The following is a 19343-nucleotide window of genomic DNA, read 5'->3' as shown; positions in this document are numbered from 1 at the left end:
GTTCCGTCTAAACATTATGTAACTTGTCAGTTGCATATCTATTGCATTCAATCAGAGATTAATTTGAATGTAGTAAAAGAATGTCATCTCCACCATAAAAAGATCCAATTGAAATATTTAGATATAAATGACGCAATATTTCCTTCTTCAACAGTTTCTCTAGTTGATGACTAAGTTCTCACAATGTTAATACATGAATAAAGGCAATATCCGGTAGTCGAAGAGAATATCCCTTGACGCCTCAGCGACACGTCTCTACAGGTCATATGGAGTTTGCTTGAAAAGTCAAGACTAGTATGATTTACCTAGATAACAATGAAAGATCAAATGACAACAAATTTCATTTGATGGGATCTACTCGCGTCTTGTATGCTGTACTTGATAACATTTGACCAGATAACCATATAAACTTCTGAAATAACAAAACTTTTTCAAATATTCTGTGCTTTCTAAGGGGGTATTTCCATTTTTATAGGAAGATTCATTATTATTATTATTATTATTATTATTATCATTATCATTAATCTTTCAAAATGTTGTTCTAGTTGAATTCATAACAGCGCAAACTCAGTTTTAAAAAGTCCTTCCATGGTATATATACAGGTTTTGAAACTTTGGAAATGTGATTGTTTTCAAAAGAGTTCATGTGCTATATCAAAACGATTACAAATGTTTGGTTGGTCCAAAATTTTTTATTTGCTTTACCGAGTGCTTTGTTATTCGGTCCTTTACTACGGAGAAAATACTTTTTCTAAACTATAACATGGAAGAAGGTTGATGGGATGTAATTTTCTCAACTTTCCTAATTAGATATATTCTTCAGCCTTCATTTGATGATGAGACCTTGAGAACAACAAGTTGAAATGTATGTATCGTGAAAATAATAAACTTGGAATTGCAGAGACCCTTTCAAATAAAACGTAATGTCATAGTCTTTCTGGCGACAGGTAGAAAAAGATTAAAGACAAACATGAATAGATGTAGCAACAAGTTGCCAAGTTTTGAAATTGTGCAAGGTCCAATCTATTTCGTCGTTTTCAATGGAAATGAATGTTAAAATCAGAGCTCAGCTTTGTTGTTATAAGTTTCATTTATGCATTATACAGCACGTAACAATGGAATATGTCATCCAAATCGTGCAATTGTAGTCAGAGGAATAAATTTGCTCAAGTTTGATATAGTTTTTGACAGTGTCTTATAAAACAGCCCCCGATTTCTGACGACTTTTGAAAGTGTCTATCTTTGGAAAAATTCTCAGATATTAAAACAAGATATTCTTTAATATTTTTGGAAAGAGATAAAACTATTTCTTGTAGTGTTGAAATGCCAATATTTCTCGAATGTGGATTATCCACAGATTTGAAAGCGTTCCTTAAATTTGATAAAATGTCTTTGCCAATAAAGTTTTCTACATCAGCTTCAGAAAGAATAACCAATTCACAGTTGTGAGGAATCAAGAATTCTCCAACACTATCGCCAAATGAATAACAACGACTAGAATGATTCAAGTCCTCAGATACATTTGTAGCCAACTTGGTACTCATAATAATCAACATACAATGCCATGTAGGATGACTAGTCAATACTTGATCATGCACTGGTTTTAAAAACTTGTGAGCTTCTTCCAAAATTTCATTCCATCGAATACCATTACGACTCCATCGGCCTTTACAAGCAATACCCACAATCATCAAGTTCTTCTCATTCGTTCTTCCATGCAACTTGAATAGTATATCTGGACTATGGGATGTTGAATGAAATGGAATATATATCTTTTCAAATTCTAACATTTCTTTCATTATCCTTTCCCACTTCATCTTGCTTCCAAATGTCATTCTCTCTGTTCCTGATACAGTTCTGGTATAATGTATAGATTTCATATAATAAGCAGCAGATTCGGAAGAAAATTGTAAATTCATTTCATTCCAAACACGAGATAATTGACCAAGAGTAGAAAACATTGAGCTGTTTGTAGGATGCCGGGAAAAATGTAAATAAAACAGTGTAGCAATAAGACCTTCCAAAATTCGACATTTCGACTCATAAAAGAATTCCATAGATTGAGACTTGAGAGTTTGTAAAAGTAACCATTCTAAACGATCATCCTTTAAGCCTTGGTCAATATATTCAATCAGTAACTTGGGAATCAACACTTCATAGCGTTCGTTGCGGTCTGGTTCTATAACCAATCGACGATAGAGACACATATCTGTAACTAGATCAAACAAAAACACATCAGAATTTGAGCTTATTTGCACAGTTTCATCAAAATCAAATCGAATACGATACAAAGATAATAACGTAAGCATTCTTAACAAGCGCTTACGCTGCTCACTGAGACTTATCAGACGAGGTAAGAATGTCGCAACACAATAATTTGTTACTAGAAAGCTATTCATTATGATCAAGAAGGTTTCCTTTGATAATAAGAAATTGTTGTTGGATGATTTATACAGCAAAAGGTAACTGATTGCTCGAACAAGTAAACCAGGAACACCACCAGTCAATTCCAACAACAATTCTGCAAGTTCACTAGTTGAGAAGTCTTTGTGACAAAGAATTTCTGAAACCTTTGGGCTCCTAGTGAATAAAAAGGAAGAACTTTTCTCCAAATGTTCCACGATACTATGTTTCTCAAGCGGCGAAAGAGGAATAAATACTAACTGAACCCTTGAGACTGAAGCTACGTAATTGTATATATTTAAGCCTTCACTTTTCCCAACAACTATAAAAAACAAGTCGGGTTCTTCGCACAATTGACTAATGATACCGAAAAAGTCGTTGTATGGTCGAACTCTGCCGTCATGGGTTCTCTTGAAATGAAATTCGTCGAGACTTTCGTCTAGGACACCAACTTCATCAAATGCTATCAGAAGATATTGATCAGAAGGAATCCTTAGTATATCTCGTAAGAGTGGAACTAAGTTGGAAGGTTCCATATCCACCTTTTCGAAGGCTTCTTTCTTTGACAATATTTCAGCGCCAACTTGAGAGTGGGCAGCCTTTATTAACAAATAGTAGACTGCCCACTTTAGGTTTCGTAAAAACTCTTTGGGGTCTGTGGGCTTCAACTGCCTTAAATCGGCGTACAGCACTGAAGCCCTTTTTAATTTCTCCAAGAAACCTCTTCGGTTGGCCTTCTCAGACTCACAAACGTAATCGAGACCTATCAGTGCACTTTCACCCATATTATTCACCAGTTCCAAGTAACTTTGTATGAATTTTGTCTTTCCACTTCCGAAGAGGTGGGGACCAAAGGGTATGACTGGTTTGAAAGGGGGACCAAGTTTACGTAGAGTGTATAGCTGAAATAACTGCAGTGTTACTACACGAACATCATTTTCTCGGTGTACTACAACCATGTCATATACGGTTTCTGGTTCAAATTCACTAGACATATCGTAAGCTGTGAAGTAAACTATGCGACAGAAAAATACAACAATGATCGATCTTCTTCAATTGTTTCCAATGCTCAAACTCATGATTGAGACGAAAATCGTTGGAGGCTTTGAACAAATATGCAGCACAACTACATATATATCAATTATCATTTTTCATTTCCTTGTAATAAAGAGTGGATATTGGTTTCTGTGCAATTGTATATAAAGACAACTTCTCTGAGCTATTAGAAAATAACCAGCTGAGGAACTTTCAACTTAAGGCGAACCATAAATAAAGTCTTTGACGAATACAATACCTTGTACAAAACCCATTTATCAACACTTTGGGACACTCTCCTGAGTAGTAACAAGAAGCAAATATGACCTGTCAAACTGTGACAGTGACTTTTGCAACGATAGTCATATTTTGATTTTCGTGGTTAGTACCATATTAAGACAATACTCCTCAGAGTAAAAACAAGTAAGATGTGACCGAGTTTCAAACATACAAAAAAAGTTTACTTGCTCTTAAAAACAAATCACAAAGGGAAGGATTGAGTTAGAATCTATTGCCAACTTAAGAAACTGTTACGGATTCTATCAAGTAAATCTAATCCAAAATCCCAAAAAGTAGGATTATGGGAAACATGAAATGCTCTTTCAAGTCCATTCAATATTTCTTCGTCAATCAGCATTTCCATATCTCTTTCACAAAGAATAACAAGTTCACAATTATCAGGTACTTTGAAAGAATCACCTCTAATAAACATTCCATTGGAATAACAACGACTCTGATTACCCAACTCATTAGAAACATTCAATGATAACTTTGTACTAACGATAATAAGCATACAATGATGATAATCCATTGCACTGGATAAGACTTGATCATAAACAGGATCTAAAAATTTCTTGGCTTCATCTATAATATCTGACCAGCCAATTCCTTCCGACTTCCAACGTCCTTTACATGCAACTCCAACAGTAAGAACTTTGGGTTCCACAGGAGATTGTAATTTGAATATAATATCAGGACTATGAGAAGTAGCGTCCAAAGGAATGTAAATAGTCTCTAAATAAAGTGTTTCTCGAATAATCTTATTCCATTCGGTATTGGCAAAAGTTCTTCGACTCTTGTTCGATTCACTTCTTGTTTCTCTAGAACTAACAACAGACTTGATATAGTGAATAGGTGATATTGTACTGATTGGAAGTTTCATTTGTTTCCATATTGGAGACAATTGACCCAACAATTCCCTCAACTCATTTCTATTCTTTGAAGGCAACATCAAAACTAGTCGTAAAGCAACAATTCCTTCAAATACACGACACTTTGAATAGAAGAAACAATCTACTGGTTCTACATCAAGTGATCCAAGAAGTATCTTTTCCAAAGAAGATATGGAAGGGTCGTTCTTGAAGATTCCAACAAATACTTTTGGAATCAGGACTTGAAAAGTATTCTGGTCAATAGGATATCGATATAGTCCCATTTCAGTGACTGCATCATGTAGATAGGACTCCGAGGTCAATCTGTCGTCTACTTTAGACGGTATACGATAAAGTGCCATCATCAAAAGTATATCAAAAACACTTTTTCTATCTTCGTCCAAATTCAATATTCGTTCCACAAATGGTTCAGCACAAATTCTTCGGAAATTGTCGTCGTTCATGCATGTCAAACATTCTTCTTTCGATATGAAAGGCTGGTTTCTTGCTATTATATAATTCAAAAGCATATTTACTGCACGAGTCAACAAACCAGGAACTCCACCTGTACATTCCAATAATGAATCTGCCAATTCATTTACTGAAAATGAAGAACTACATAAGACATTACAAACTGGTTCTTGAGTAGGTGTCTTTAGAAGACTCTTTTCAAGGAATTCAACGATACTGGAAGCGTCCAAAGGTGATAAAGGGATAAAATGTAGTATAACTCTTGATAGCCCAAAAGCCACATCATTCTTAATACTTAAACCCTTGCTTTTCCCAACAACTATAAAAAACAAGTCGGGTTCTTTGCACAATTGACTAATGATACCGAAAAAGTCGTTGTAAGGTCGAACCACACCTTTGTCATTCTTCTCCAGTTCAAACAAAGTTGCCTTTGTATCAAACACACCAACTTCGTCAATTGCTATCAGAAGATATTGATCGGAAGGAATGCCCAAAGTCTTCTGTAGCTCTGGAATTAGAAAGCTTGGATAGGGAGGAATGTGTCTGTAGGCTTCATCAGGCTTCATAAACGGTAGACCCATCTGATTACAAGCTGATCGGTACAATAAATAGTAGACTGCCCACTTTAGGTTTCGAAAAAACTCTATGGGGACTGTGGGCTTCAACTCCTTTAAATCCGCATAAAGCAATGAAGTCCTTTTCAGCTTCTCCAAAAAGGTTCTGCTCGAAGGGTCTGAAGCAAACGTCGACAGGGAAGTTTCACCAACCCTTTGCACCAACTCCAAATAGGTTCGGGCAAAGGTCGTTTTGCCCGAGCCAAAGAGATGGGGGGCAAATGGTATGGTCAAGCGATAGTTGCAACTGCTTGTTACACCCCTGAGTTGTTTTCTGCTTTTATGAAGATCATACAGTTCTTTTGTCACTCGAACAACATCTCTTTCACGATCTACCACAATAGGCTCAAAGTTGTCCACAGCTTTCCACTTTTCATCCAAACTCGCCATCGCCAAAGAGAAATTAAACAATCTTCTGTTTATTTCGGAGTACAAAATATAAATAAATGAACGATTGACTGTTTGTTTGTCGGTCACAATAACAAGGAGGATAGTAGTAAAGGTTACCAATCCAACTTCTTCTCTTTATCAACTGATGACTATGTCATACCTTTTATGGCTTGGACTGAGATGATTTGAACTATGGAAGAACGATCAATATGGCTTTTTCCGCTATCGATATTTTTATTCTCGTATGCTAATATAATGGTAACTCTCATAGGGTACAAGAAGGATTGGAAGGAAGCCAATGTTTATTTCACAAGTTTTTTATGCTCTTTGAGAGTATAAAGCTATTGAACATGGCCCATTCTCACATAGATAAGAAAGTTTCTTTCAGAATTTTCGAGAGTAGTCATGAGAGTTCCGAGTGATATAGATTGTTCATGAAGAATTTGTTCCATAGACGTCTCTTTAGATTTTCTGTATTTTATGGAATAGTTTTTTCGTCACTTTTGGTTCATTTCGAAACACGGAAGTAGAGTATGGACCAAGTCATTCTCTTGTGTAGTCTATTCAAAAGCTCCAGTTGAAATATATTATTTAGTAGAAATGCAGAAACCCGCAAGCACAGCACTGCTTTATTTTCAGCAATCATCAAATTCCTTTCTTACGATATCATGACAAGTAGCAGTTTATGCCTAAAGCTACAAAAGTTGATGATAGCAATAGACAAACCAAAACAAATGTGCTAAGAAGGATCCAAAATATCGCGTGGTTTTATCAAATCTCAGAAACAACATTGACTCACACAAGTGTATCATCAATACTCAATTTCTGTAAGAGTCAATAACTCCTGTCTCTTTCTCCTCTGAAAATAGTGGCATTTGATACTGTGGATTCTGTTAAGAGGAGAAAAGATATTTTTCAAGAAATTCAATTCAGTCGAATTGAGTCTATTCTAGCGACTCTCTTCTCGTATCTTGTCATTGCATAGCATTTGAATCATAGTTGAATTCTTTCTCCTCAGTAGTCGACTATACATTTGAGGTGTTTTTGAAGGTAAACATGACTGTTTAGGTTTAAATTCTTTTGTTGCATCCTCTTGTACGATAAACTTTGTAAAAACTACAACTTTTAAAGATATACAAGAAAGCAAACTATAGAAAGTACAAAGCTGCTTTAGGAACTATATAACTCCAAGAGAGCTATTATCTCTTCCAATATAAAAAAAAGTAAAACTTTTAAAAGCTCTGCAAATTCAAAGAACGATTTGTCCAGTTGAGTCCTACTCTTCTTCCAATCTCAACCATCAGCTCGTTGAATAAGTGAGTCACTATACAAAAGTTCCTTGCGTTAGGCACTTGGAAGAAGACTTTTGCGAAGTATAACTTGATGGGTACACTAGTAGAGGCTTCCTTTTGGATATTTGTGACAAGAACGTTTCGTATAAAAAACGGGTCTATCAATAGAAGGAATGTTCATTTCTACTAGGGACAAGTAAAACTTGAAAAAGCAGCGAAACGCTTTTTTATCCAAGTTGCTCTAAAAAGAATAAAAATGTCGTCAACTCGCAAACAATATTCAGCAGAATAAGATAAAACAATTTATCTGATTCCTTTGCAGAGTCAATCTCAAATGATATTTTGGTTGTTATCTAAACTGGTAAAGGTCTTGTTCTTTTCAATATATTGGATCAATTTCGTGTCCTAGTGAAAAGAAAAGAATATAAACGTAGAAATAATGGAAAAATAAGAATCTTTCATCTCCTCTTGGCAAAGTAATAAAGGAAGGTGAATCTTGAAATATATGTGCAAGGAGAAGTAAAAGCATCACCACTTTTACTCTTATAACAGTCAAAACTCTCTACAAGTTGTTTATGAAGAGAACAAAGCGAGACCCTTGTAACTTTTGAGGTTCGATCCTCCTTGTCGTAAGTAGTTTATGTATTTGTATTTAGACAAAAGAATTCAAACCTTTGGTCAGTTTTTTGTTGTAGCCTTGTCCTCTCTATACTTTCCAACTCTAGGGTTGAGTATATAATTATTTCTTCTTTGCAGTTCACAGTGGCATAAAGACTATTCCTTGAGCCTATTTTGCACAGAAAGAAAGGCTATAGTTCTTACACAGAAAGCCAACAGAATTATTTCCACTGAAACTGGAAAACGACCTTTTTACACTTTGTGAAGCAGTTTTCCAAGGTTTTTGAGAGGCTAACAAAGGAAGATTCTGAGATCGAGTCGAAATAGGGTCACAGAAAGTCTGAAATTCACCTTACAAATAAGTTTTGTCAAACTCAACTCTTTGAAAAGGTACAGTGTCGATAGTTAGTTGAACAGGAACTTTGTTACAACACTATTTTTCTCCTTTCACAACATTACTATGCTGTGAGATTAGTTGTATCTAGCACATTTATTATTAAAGCAGCTTTTTCCAAGTCTCCAAGTAAAATATTTTCTTTCATAAAACTCACTACAAGATACTACACCTCCAGTAGAAATGAGACAATACATAGCAATTCTTCTCATCATAGTCCAATTGGAAATTACACAATAGTTTAAAAGGGGCCAGTGTTGTTAAGGCTTTGAACTTGGTTAGGTTTACTTCTGAAACTTTTCCGACTTTAATTTCCAACTCATTTGTTGTTTTAGTTGGACAAGTGGATTTCTATTATCTACGTTTCTTTTTTAAGCCTTGCAGTTCATTCCTTTATAAAAATCCATCGAGTCGTCTTGAGCTCTGAGTTCCGGATAGACTGTAGTATCTTTTTGATATGTACAACGTTGACTATCTATTTGACTTTTACATAGTTTATGCAAGACTTGTTGTTGTTTCACTTCTGGTCTTGTATGGAAATCTGTGAGCTGTATTGTCAAGAAAAGAGCAAAGACAAAGGAGTTTAAGCTGTTGTTGAGTTTCACTCCATTACCCAATTAGTTGTCTCGCAAGTTTATTTAGATTTAGTTTTTACTGATAATTGTTGCAGAGCATTTTTTTGTATTTATTAGTAGTTGACAGTCTAGTCTTGTAGTCGATTGTTGAAAATCAGTCTTGGTTTCATATTTCAAAGATGTTTTTCCAAGAAACCAGTTAGACACTTAGTTGAGTGTTTTGGTCAGTATAAAGAGTTACTTTCTTTATGATAGTTTTTGTCTTTTATGTGCCTTCTTTCAAGATGGAGAATTTGGTCTGTAACTCTGCGACAGGTTTTTTAGTGTGTATGAACGATATTCGCAGTCTTTGTAAAATTCATTCGTTTTCCAGAATAGCATAGGAAAGTCTTGAGTCCATCATTGCATATTTTTAATGGTTGTTTGTATTGTCGAGCGTTTATATCAATTCTCTATTGATTCGAATATGTCTTTTGAAATATTATGAATGTGGGGCTTTAGATAACGAAAGCTGAATAGAATTGTATTCTGAAAGCAAGGGAAAAGTTTTCAGTTCAAAGTATGCTCACCTTGTTGGGAACCATGAAATAAAGCAAGCAAAAGGACGCTGTTGAAAATCTTGGTTGTTTTCACCTGGGTAAAATGTTTTGACGATGGCGATTGTAGCTATTAGTCCGTTTTGAGAGACGCCTTTGTTTTTTTGAATTACTTGGTTTTCCGAGGGTGAAATATGTTTAAAAGGATATGTGAGTCGTAAGAGTGATAGTGTTGGAGCTAGTATTGTTGGTGTTTTTGAAAGGCATCTATTGCAAATCGTCTTTGGTCCTTAGTATAGTTGGAGAGGAGGGTAACAGTAGTAGTACGGTGTGAATGGGAAACAAGGCGACTTGTGTATAACAGTATTTGCCTTGTCAAGAGTGCTGCTGATCTGCTTTTCTTTTCTACACACTGAAGGTCGTTCTGTTGAAAATAGTGGTAGTTGTAGCTGTCAAAAAGTGAAAAGGAGACTTCACATTTTGTGCAAACAGGTTGCGTTTGGATAGTATACAAAGTAGCTCTGAAAGAAACTCACGAAGGATTGGTTGAACTTCTACAATGTTACACCAGTGCACACATTGATGTCATCGTGTCCGACTAGAGTTTTTGGTTTGACTCTGAAGATAAAGTCCTGGTAGATAATTCCTAGAAAGCATACGCAGACGAACAAAGTGGTTTGCAAATACATTGGCACGAACCATAAAGCATTTTTCTATTATTGCAGCAAAATCAAACCGTTCGTTACTACTTGAAATTCAACCAGAACATGAACAACAACAAATATGAGCTCGAGGCTGGTACAGTATGGCATAGTCATCAAGTCTACAAAGAGAATGATTCCTGCTTGTATCTTTTACTTTTTTTCTTCGTTGTTGGCTTGACTGGAAAATTGCAATTGTTTTATTTACTTGGAATTGTAAGCAGACAACAAGAACGACAACAACAAGACAAAGTTATAGTGTATTGGTTAGTGGTACATGGAATATTAATAATAGTTTTTGTGATAAAAGTACGAATTTGACCTATTTTTTACCATACAGGAAAATTGTGTTGTTGACTTTATAAAAGAAAAAGGCATTGTTTGCACATTTACGACTATTCCTGTACCTTACTATTAGTAGGACTACATACGGTTCTGATTTTGAACAACAAATAGAGTATCGAGTTGCTTTACTGGTCGATTTTCGATTTTTCTTGTATCTGTTTGATACTAATCTTTATCTTTTGATTCTTGAAACGAACTTGTTTGTTATCTTATGATAGTATGATGAAGAACTAGTCGTCATTTCTTTTCCGAAAACGTCGACGTACAACCTTTCAGAAGCTTTTTTCATTGGAAATCCCGAACACAAAGAATCTCTTTGTCCCGTGATAGTTGTGTTGCATTTGTAGAGATGTGTAACTCCAAGTGATCAATTCGAGACAATCTAGTCAATTGAATCAATTAATCTTTGACAAGTGAACTTGCAGTATCATGAAAGTGTACAACATATTGTCTTATGTGATCTTGAATCTACTACTGATTTATCTTGATACATTGTAATGTTCTTATGTCGAAACTAAACCTTTTGACTATTTATGCTTCAGAACAATTCCATCTTACTTGTTTTTACCCTAAGACCAGCTTCATATGAAGTTAGTCATCTAGTCGATAAAGATAAGATAATATCTCTATTTCGTTTTTTCTCTTCTTTATCGGAGTAATTGTAGAATGGTGAAGATCTTGTTTTTTAGAGTTGTAATGTGTTCGAAATACAGTTGAATGCTCATTGTACAAGAAAAGGAATGAAGATGATAGAAATTAGTATTCGAAGACTGCGGGATGATGTAAATTCAAAGAAAGAATCAACTAGATTGCAGTCAAAGTTCTGTACAAGCTATCTATTGGGATTAGAAATTGAAGTTGTCCTAGTACGACCTACTGGTTGTTTTCCCTTATTCTTATGAATTGTTATAAAGGACAAAAATTTATGTTTTACATAGTATATACTTTTCAGTGAAAGAATAAAGAAAGGTCAGTTGAAAGAAATTCAAGGAAAAGAAGTAAATCAATACTTCCCTGGCTTCACAGGGTTAAAATATCAGACCTATGTTTTATAGATTTTGAGGTTGATCCTCACAAAAAGCAGAATCAATTCTGTGATTTTTACACAAGTAGCAGCAAAACACAAACTAATAGCTATGTTCTAATTTCAGGATCCTTTCGTATATCCTTTGATGCTTGAACCTTTTCGCAACCTTTGGTGGTTTTCATCCACCTCTTTATCTTGAACTATTACCACAATTGATTCAAGTGATAAATAACAATGTATTTACGCCTTATCAATACCTTGTTTCTATTGATGAGTTGAATTTGAATCTTATTTTAGTGTGATGTATGAATCTATTCTGGTTACAGCTGTATTGAAGGAAGTAATAATCACTTGCTTTAGAGTACTACTCTGAATCTTACCACTTCTAGTTAAATCTCAACGGGATATGGCACAATTATTCTATTAGATACGTAAGAAAAGGTCTTCTCAACGTATCTAGAAACTGTTTACTGTTTTTTATTACTTGAATTGTATACTGAATTCAATGATTTACTGTTCATTGGAAAGAAAGTAATATATTTCTTGGTATTGCTCATTTAAGATGGCTTTTTGTGTTGGAGTTGGTCATTTGTTGATTACTGGTCGAATATCTCATCAAGACGAAATTCTGTTTCATAAGCTAGTGAAATGTCCTCTATGGTTGGTTCAACTTTTGAATTCTTAGAGATTATACTGAATTTATCGAACGAGTTTGTTCTTATCCCTCGAAAAACGATTTTCCATATAGTATTAATAGTAGTCTTATTACTAGGGATACAGAGGACTAGGGAGATGAAGACTTGGTTTGAGAAAAACTTGGTAGTGTTTGAGTGTCCAGTTATTCCTCCGCGATACTTGCACTCTATTTGCGATACTGGATACATTTTCGTTGATCATTTCATCCTAGATAGTTTCGTGAATCTACTCAAGCGATGAATTGTATTGTATCTTTGCATTGCTACGAATGTGATACTACCAGTTTATATATTTTGATATTAACTAGTTGTTTGTTCAGATATAAATATGTCAAACTGTATTTGATTCAATTCATAACTACTTGTTTTGAAGTACCTTCAGTTATATAATTTCGTTCCAACCATGCATTACTGAGTAAGGTATAGTCATTTGGCAGACAAGAATCAGGAATCAGATGTCAGTTTATTTCAAGTATTCGCATCTAAATGCGTTGATTGTTAGAAACGTTTAAAGTTGGCTATTGAAATATAGCCTTAGTAATGAATGGAGTCAATGTGTTAGGCAAGATAACGGCACAAGTCGATGCACAAAAAGTTGAATCAACGTTTCCATTCAAAATCAATTGTTTGATAGTAAGACTAATATACGTTGTTATTTTTTAGGGTTATCTAAGAGAGAGTTGGTTGAATTGTCATTATGTGGACATTGGGTTATCCAATAGAATTTCTCTTAGATAGTGTTTGTATAAGATGGCTCCTTTAAGATAGAATTGATACTTTACTGACTAGTAGCTGTCAAGTTGATAAAGACTTTGTACCTTTGCACTTGAAATCTTGCTGTTGTATGTACAGAGTCTTTATATTCGAAGCAGTGTTCTATGTGGTCTTTAGGTTCCCTGTATGCTTGATCCAAAGTCGAATTGTTGAAGATTATCTCGATTTGCCTAAAGTATTCTAGTCCTTACTCTAAAAGGATGATTTGCAGACTATTATTTGGGTTACTTAGAATCAAGTTGAAGATCAATTTATTCGAGAATCACTGGGTAAGAATCCGAATTGCAGCAAAGCATCAATTTTTCCCTTGATATTTGTATGCTGTTTGCACTACTGGACAGGTGGTCGACCATAATTCAATTTTGGTACATTTGTGGATTGAATTTCATATTGAATGACAATGTATTTCTAGAATATTGAGAACATGTTACTATGGATGAGCATAAATCAATCAGCTTCTACTATTCTTGTATTTGTACGGAATTCAATTGGGCTTTGTTTGAATTCACTGATTCCTATGAGTATTGGTGTAGCGCGTTCTCGTTTTACTGCGTTGGCACCAAGTTCAACTTGCGTCATAGAATCATTACTTTTTGGATAAAGTTATTGTGCTAAAAGTCTATTGTTTGTTTCTATTGACTGGTCGGAGAGTAGTCATCATCTTGTTATCTTATGTTTTCAAGAAAGTTGCAATTACTGAACACTAAAAACTGAACTTTCATTGTACTAAAGTATGACAGCGATAAGCTATGTTATTCATAGAGTACAGAATCATTTGATTTAGAACAAGATTCAACTAGATTGTAGACGATTGGTCACAAACGAGCCGCAAAAAGAAGCAATGTAACCTTGCTGATACAAGCTATTGAATTTCTTGTCATGTTGAAATGTTTTTTGTGCAAGATGAAGAAAATGATTCCTTTCACTTCAACTTTTATGTAACTCGCTGAACAAAAGAATACAACAATTTGCTTTGGAAGAAAATGTATGATGAAAGATATAAGGTGAAAAAAGAAAGAAATGGCTTTCTAGTTCAATAGACTACAGAAATAGTATTATGAGCCAAAAGTCTTGACTTTGATTCTCACCAGAAACATCAACGATATACAATCTTACTTGCAGAATCGTTATTTGTATCTCTGTAGATATTATGCTTTATATAGCTGTAACTTTCTTTACTAGTTTGGAAAGTTTATACAACAACATTTATAGGAAGAACAATATCAAGTTTATGATTCAACTTGATCTCGATACTATTATTCCATGAAGAAGGATATCACTCCTCATCATACTCGACGAATGGTTTTAGATTCAAACTAATCAATCTTATGTCAATCAACAACTTGACCGGAAAAAAGTTGCTTGAATTTATTTCATTGCAAAAATCATTGAGGTCTTGGTATGAACTGTTAGAAATGATTATAAAAGCAGAATTTACTGTTTGATTTGCACATTTGACGACAACAATAACAGCAACTCTTAGAAGAGATAGGACAACACTTCTCACTACAGCATTATTCTCGAAGAGTCATAAACATAGTATTTCATCTATAGTTCGTCATTTATTTAGAATTATGGTTGGTGTTTTACGACCACTCTCTTCCCTATATTGTAAATTCAATACATCCCTCAATTGTGGAACTGATATATTTTTCTATCTAATCGACAAGACTAGAGACAAAAGGGGTATGAGCTAGTGTCCAGGAATCAGTTTGAATTCAACTGATTTCAAGATCATAGTTTTGGCTATGTTGAACCGAGTTTAAACTGTATTGAGTGGAAAATAAGTGATTTTGCTAAATAGAGCTAATCAGCTATCAAACTAGTGAGTAGTTCAAGTGCTTTGCTTGATAGAGTCAGATCGATGTCGTTGAATTGAGAATAGTTTATGGTTTCTTTAAGCACCTTTCATTCTCTTGTTCACTACGCCTTATCTATAGAATCACACGAGTTGGTCATAAAGAGAGTACCTTTGGTATTTATCATATCAGTTATGCCTAGTTACAAGCTCAATTTGGAGTTGTCCAGAGAGGGACTTCAATCTATCTTGGCCACTTTTGTATTGAACTCGGTGTCAAATAGAATGACTTGACCTTGTTCATTTGAATTCATATTCTTGTTATGAATACTGTATTTGAGGAGTACCTATTATATGCTATTTGAATTTACTCTTAACTTTTTTTTTCACTGTTTATTATACAGCTCATCATGTAACTTGTTTTCTTAAAGTCTTTGTATCTTTGAGACTATCAAGTTTTATGGTTATGACTTGTATAGTTTTGATAGAATTCACTTGACTCTAATCTGTTCCATCAAAGATTGGTTTGATAGTGGGACATGCATAATGTCGCAGTTAACTACAGAATCATAGGCCTATGAGACAATTCAACTGAATTGAAAGGAACTGTATGCTCGGCAACTTTAGAGATCATTCCTATTTTAAATAGAAGAACGCGAACATTCGGTTTTATGTTGTTTGAAAGATTTGAACCGACATGATAACTTGAAAAGATTGACGAAGAAGTACTTTGATCATAACCTTAGATCGGTAGTACTTCAAGTCTTGCTGAGATACATGGTTATGTTCGTTTACTTTCTATGGTGAAAAAAGTTGTCTCTTATCTTTGTTATACTAAGCTATTACAAATTCGAGTTGATCATCTGATACAGTTCAGTAGGTCATTGTCATTTGCACAACAGACTCTTTGTTGTCTTTATGGATGAAGAATTGAGTTTGGCTTGTGTTGATTCATTGATTGATTGCTTTGTGTCATACTGGCCTATTTGTTTATCAACTGACAAATAATCGCACTTGGATTAGTAAAATAGATTGATTCCAGTATTTGAGGAATAGTAGTAAAATAACTCTATTAAAAAAGGTGACTCAAGAATTCACTTTAGACAGATTGTTGTTTTGCGGGTCAAAAGCAAGTTGTAACCATAGAAAAAGATTTATACAAGGTAAGTGACATAAATAGGAGTAGTTTCGTTGTGCATTTTCAAGCTGAATACGGACTGGATTGGATACTGCTAACAGAATGAAATGAATTGTTTGAACCACACTGGGTTGTCCGTCTATTATGAGTTCTTTAGCTCATCAAGATCTTTTATCGTGACACTCGAAACCTCTCTGTCCCGTAAGAAGAGTCGTTATACCCTAGACTTTGGTTCATATAGGGCTTATATATCCTTGATAGTCTATTTAATATCGATTGCTTCACGATTGTATGGATTTATTGGAAGAATTTACTCAAGTAGACTTGGCAGAAGAAATACCAACGAGTATTAATATTCTTTCATCTAAATACACAGAGGACAATCTAGTTGATAGTTTTCTTGACAAGAATCATAACGAGAGAAAATCCCCACATTCTTTCCTGATAGCTGCAAATCACTTTCAAATTCTGAACAGATCGTTGACCGAACTCGTTTGAATCCATTGTTTCCAGAATTGACCCAATGTTGAATCATATTGGTATACTGTAAAATGAAGATTTTGTTGTTTCCATTGGGTCTGATTTTGCATAGTATGTTGAGCACCAATATGCACAGTCTTTACTGATTTTTTCTGCTAATGGGAAAGATGGGCAATTTGGAAAGAGTGGCCTATTGTAAATGGGCCCGCGCAATTTTGATTTGAAAATTGCCATTATGGGTGTTGGGAAGAATGGGTCCATTTGGAAATGGGAGAGAGTGGGGAAATTGCCAAGGGGAAAATGGGTGGGGAAAGGGGGCAATTTGGGGCCACCCTAAGGTGATCGTGATTTGAAATTGCCATTGTGGTGGGCTGGGGAAGAATGGGTCCATTTGAGGAGATGGGAGAGAATGGGGAAATTGCGATGGGGGAAAATGGGTGGGAAAAGGGGGTGAAAAAATTGGAGAAGAGAGGGGCCAACCCAAAGGTGATTGTGTTGATTTGAAAATTGCCATTATGGATGCAGGGAAGATTGGGTAAATTAGAAATGGGGGCATTTGAAATTGAGGACAGTGTGCAAAGAGGACTGAGTGTGAATTGAAAATCTTGGGAGAGTCCATCCGTACAGGAAGGGTGTTTGAAAAATTCCAATTCGAAAAGCAAAAAAGATTGGAATTTGAACTTTAGTTATATTTTATGAGATAGTCGTAGTAGAAAGTTCGATTACATGCTGTTTACATACTGTTTCCATGCTTTTATAATACATTTTTACTCTAAAATAATCTTCTTATTAAATTTCTAAAGAAAGTATAATGACAATTTAATATAGTTGATTGAAACATTGAAAACATTGTTAAAAAATTTAATCGTTGACTTAATTTTCAACTGTTACAATTAAGTGTTCAAAGTAAATATTATATGAACACATAAAACTCAACAAAGCAAAAAAAGAATTAATTTTAAAGACTATATTTGTACATTATCCACTAAATTGACAAAAATAAATAATTTTTAGTTTAGTTTGACAATATTTACTAAAAATATAGACAATAAAAATTATGATAATAAGTAAAATTTTAAAGCTGCCTTGACACGCTATACTACAGACACGCCATAAACGCAAGGATTATTTTTGTTAAAAGTTAATAACAACAAAAGTGAAAACTAACCAATAAAAAAAGAGAACATAGTCGTCGAAAGTATAGAAAGAAAGATTTTTATTCAAAGAAATACACATATTTAAAGTGATTAAGTAAAATGGCGCAAAAAAATAATGAACGAACTGGAAAAAACAAAGAACTGCATTTGGTAAATTGCCATTTGATGAGAGAATATGTATGGGGGAATGAAATTGTCGATTGCGGGTAAAGGATGGTAGTGCAACTTTGGTTTGAAAATTGTCTTGGAGTGTGGGGATGGGGGGAAAAAAGGGGCCAATTGGAAGTGGAAGAGGGATGGGGGTCAATTGTGAATTGGAAATTGGCATGGGGGAAAATGAGTGGGGGGAAGAAAGGGCAAATTTGGAGAGGGGTCAACTCGAAATGTGAATGGGCAATTGTGATTTGAAAATTGCCATGGGGGAAAATGAGTGGGAGGAAGGATTGAGGCCAATTGGGAAGAAAGGGGGGCCAACTAACTCAACCAACAGCGATTTAGATTTGGGATTTACCATTATTGTTGGTGGGGAAGGATGGGTAAATTGGAAATGGGAAGGGATATTGAAAACTGTAAGGACAGTGTATGAAAAGGACAGAGTAATTTGAATTGAGGAAATTAAGAAAATACAAGAAGAGTGTTAGAGGGATTCAAATTTTAAAAGTAGAAGATTAAAAGTTGACCTTCAATTATATTTTATGAGATGGAGGTAGTAGTAAGATTGACGACATACTGTTCACGGAATATTTCTATATTTTCATAGTCGAACCTCAGTCAAAAATAGTCTTTTTTAAACTTAATAAAACTATGCTAACAAAATACTATAGTTAAAAGCATTGAAAAAATAAAAAAATTTATTGCCGCCTTGATTTTCAACGCTTATATGTCAATGTTTCAAAGTAAATTCTATTTCGACACAATAAATTGAATAGAGTAAAAAAAATTTATTAAAAAAAAAAATATTAAAGTTGCTACTTAATGGACAAGAGAAGATAATTTTTTGTTTCAAAATAGTTACTAGAAACCACAGATGCAAAAATAATTAACTAGAATTAATCGCAACATAAACAAAAATGATTAGAATCATACAATTACCGGAAAATTTAATTTTTAACCATCAGTAAATTGCAAAATAGATACCAATCTATGTGAGCGATAAGACACAATTTTGAATGATACACAAAAAGAAGTTGCATTTAAGGGATTAAAGATGTCCAAAAAAAATTAAGTAGGATACAGTTTAGAAATCAAAATAATAGAAATAAACCGAGAAAACCAAAAATTGCAATAACTTTACTTTTTCAAAAGTAGAGTAATTGTGTAATGTCACGAAGGTCAATTTTCTTTTGTTATGTTTATTAAGTTTTATTTAGTTATATTAAGTTATATTAGGGTTTATTAAGTTTTATGGGGGAACGCAATGGTCGATTGCGGGTAAAGGATGATAGTGCAACTTTGGTTTGAAAATTGTCTTGGAGGGAATGGGGAAAAAAGGGGCCAATTGAAAGTGGAAGAGGGATGGGGGTCAATTGTGAATTGGAAAATGTGCATGGGGGAAAATGAGTGAGGGGAAGAATGGGGGCCAAATTGGAAATGGGGCAACTCGAAATGTGGATGGGCAATTGTGATTTGAAAAATGCCATGGGGGAAAATGAGTGGGAGGGGAGGAAGGATTGGGGCCAAATTGAAAATGGGTCAATTCGAAATGTGGATAGGCAATTGTGATTTTGAAATTGCCATGGGGAAAATGAG

The 19343-nt window shown here is 34.5% G+C and overlaps 6 protein-coding genes across 6 annotated transcripts; all 6 read right to left on the bottom strand.

Annotated features, from left to right (window-relative positions):
* Positions 1-1075: 1075 nt before the first annotated feature.
* On the bottom strand, positions 1076-3603 carry Gasu_15690 (archaeal ATPase). Its single transcript, XM_005707525.1, has one exon. It carries the CDS (start codon positions 3396-3398, stop codon positions 1167-1169), a length of 2232 nt encoding a protein of 743 aa, XP_005707582.1. The 5' UTR covers positions 3399-3603; the 3' UTR covers positions 1076-1166.
* A 249-nt stretch (positions 3604-3852) lies between these two features.
* Positions 3853-6193, bottom strand: Gasu_15680 (archaeal ATPase). Its single transcript, XM_005707524.1, has one exon. It carries the CDS (start codon positions 6062-6064, stop codon positions 3947-3949), a length of 2118 nt encoding a protein of 705 aa, XP_005707581.1. The 5' UTR covers positions 6065-6193; the 3' UTR covers positions 3853-3946.
* Positions 6194-7517: 1324 nt separating this feature from the next.
* Gasu_15670 (uncharacterized protein) lies at positions 7518-8703 on the bottom strand. Its single transcript, XM_005707523.1, has 2 exons — positions 8526-8703; positions 7518-8325 (listed from the first exon to the last, which is right to left on the bottom strand). Exons 1-2 carry the CDS (start codon positions 8581-8583, stop codon positions 8144-8146), a joined length of 240 nt encoding a protein of 79 aa, XP_005707580.1. The 5' UTR covers positions 8584-8703; the 3' UTR covers positions 7518-8143.
* A 7857-nt stretch (positions 8704-16560) lies between these two features.
* Gasu_15660 (uncharacterized protein) lies at positions 16561-17003 on the bottom strand. Its single transcript, XM_005707522.1, has one exon. It carries the CDS (start codon positions 16991-16993, stop codon positions 16628-16630), a length of 366 nt encoding a protein of 121 aa, XP_005707579.1. The 5' UTR covers positions 16994-17003; the 3' UTR covers positions 16561-16627.
* Positions 17004-17282: 279 nt separating this feature from the next.
* Gasu_15650 (uncharacterized protein) lies at positions 17283-18673 on the bottom strand. Its single transcript, XM_005707521.1, has 2 exons — positions 18610-18673; positions 17283-18068 (listed from the first exon to the last, which is right to left on the bottom strand). The coding sequence occupies exons 1-2, from the start codon at positions 18654-18656 to the stop codon at positions 17654-17656; spliced, it is 462 nt and encodes a 153-aa protein (XP_005707578.1). The 5' UTR covers positions 18657-18673; the 3' UTR covers positions 17283-17653.
* A 267-nt stretch (positions 18674-18940) lies between these two features.
* Positions 18941-19343, bottom strand: Gasu_15640 (uncharacterized protein; the record flags this gene model as incomplete). Its single annotated transcript, XM_005707520.2, has 1 exon — positions 18941-19343. A coding segment is annotated over one exon (364 nt), but the record flags the coding sequence as incomplete, so codon positions are not given.

This window comes from Galdieria sulphuraria (assembly GCF_000341285.1).
Source record: "Galdieria sulphuraria unplaced genomic scaffold scaf_10, whole genome shotgun sequence".
In the NCBI taxonomy this organism is placed as follows: Eukaryota; Rhodophyta; class Bangiophyceae; order Galdieriales; family Galdieriaceae; genus Galdieria; species Galdieria sulphuraria.
Note: the sequence above shows the minus strand (reverse complement) of the source record. Positions and strands in the feature narration are given on the sequence as shown.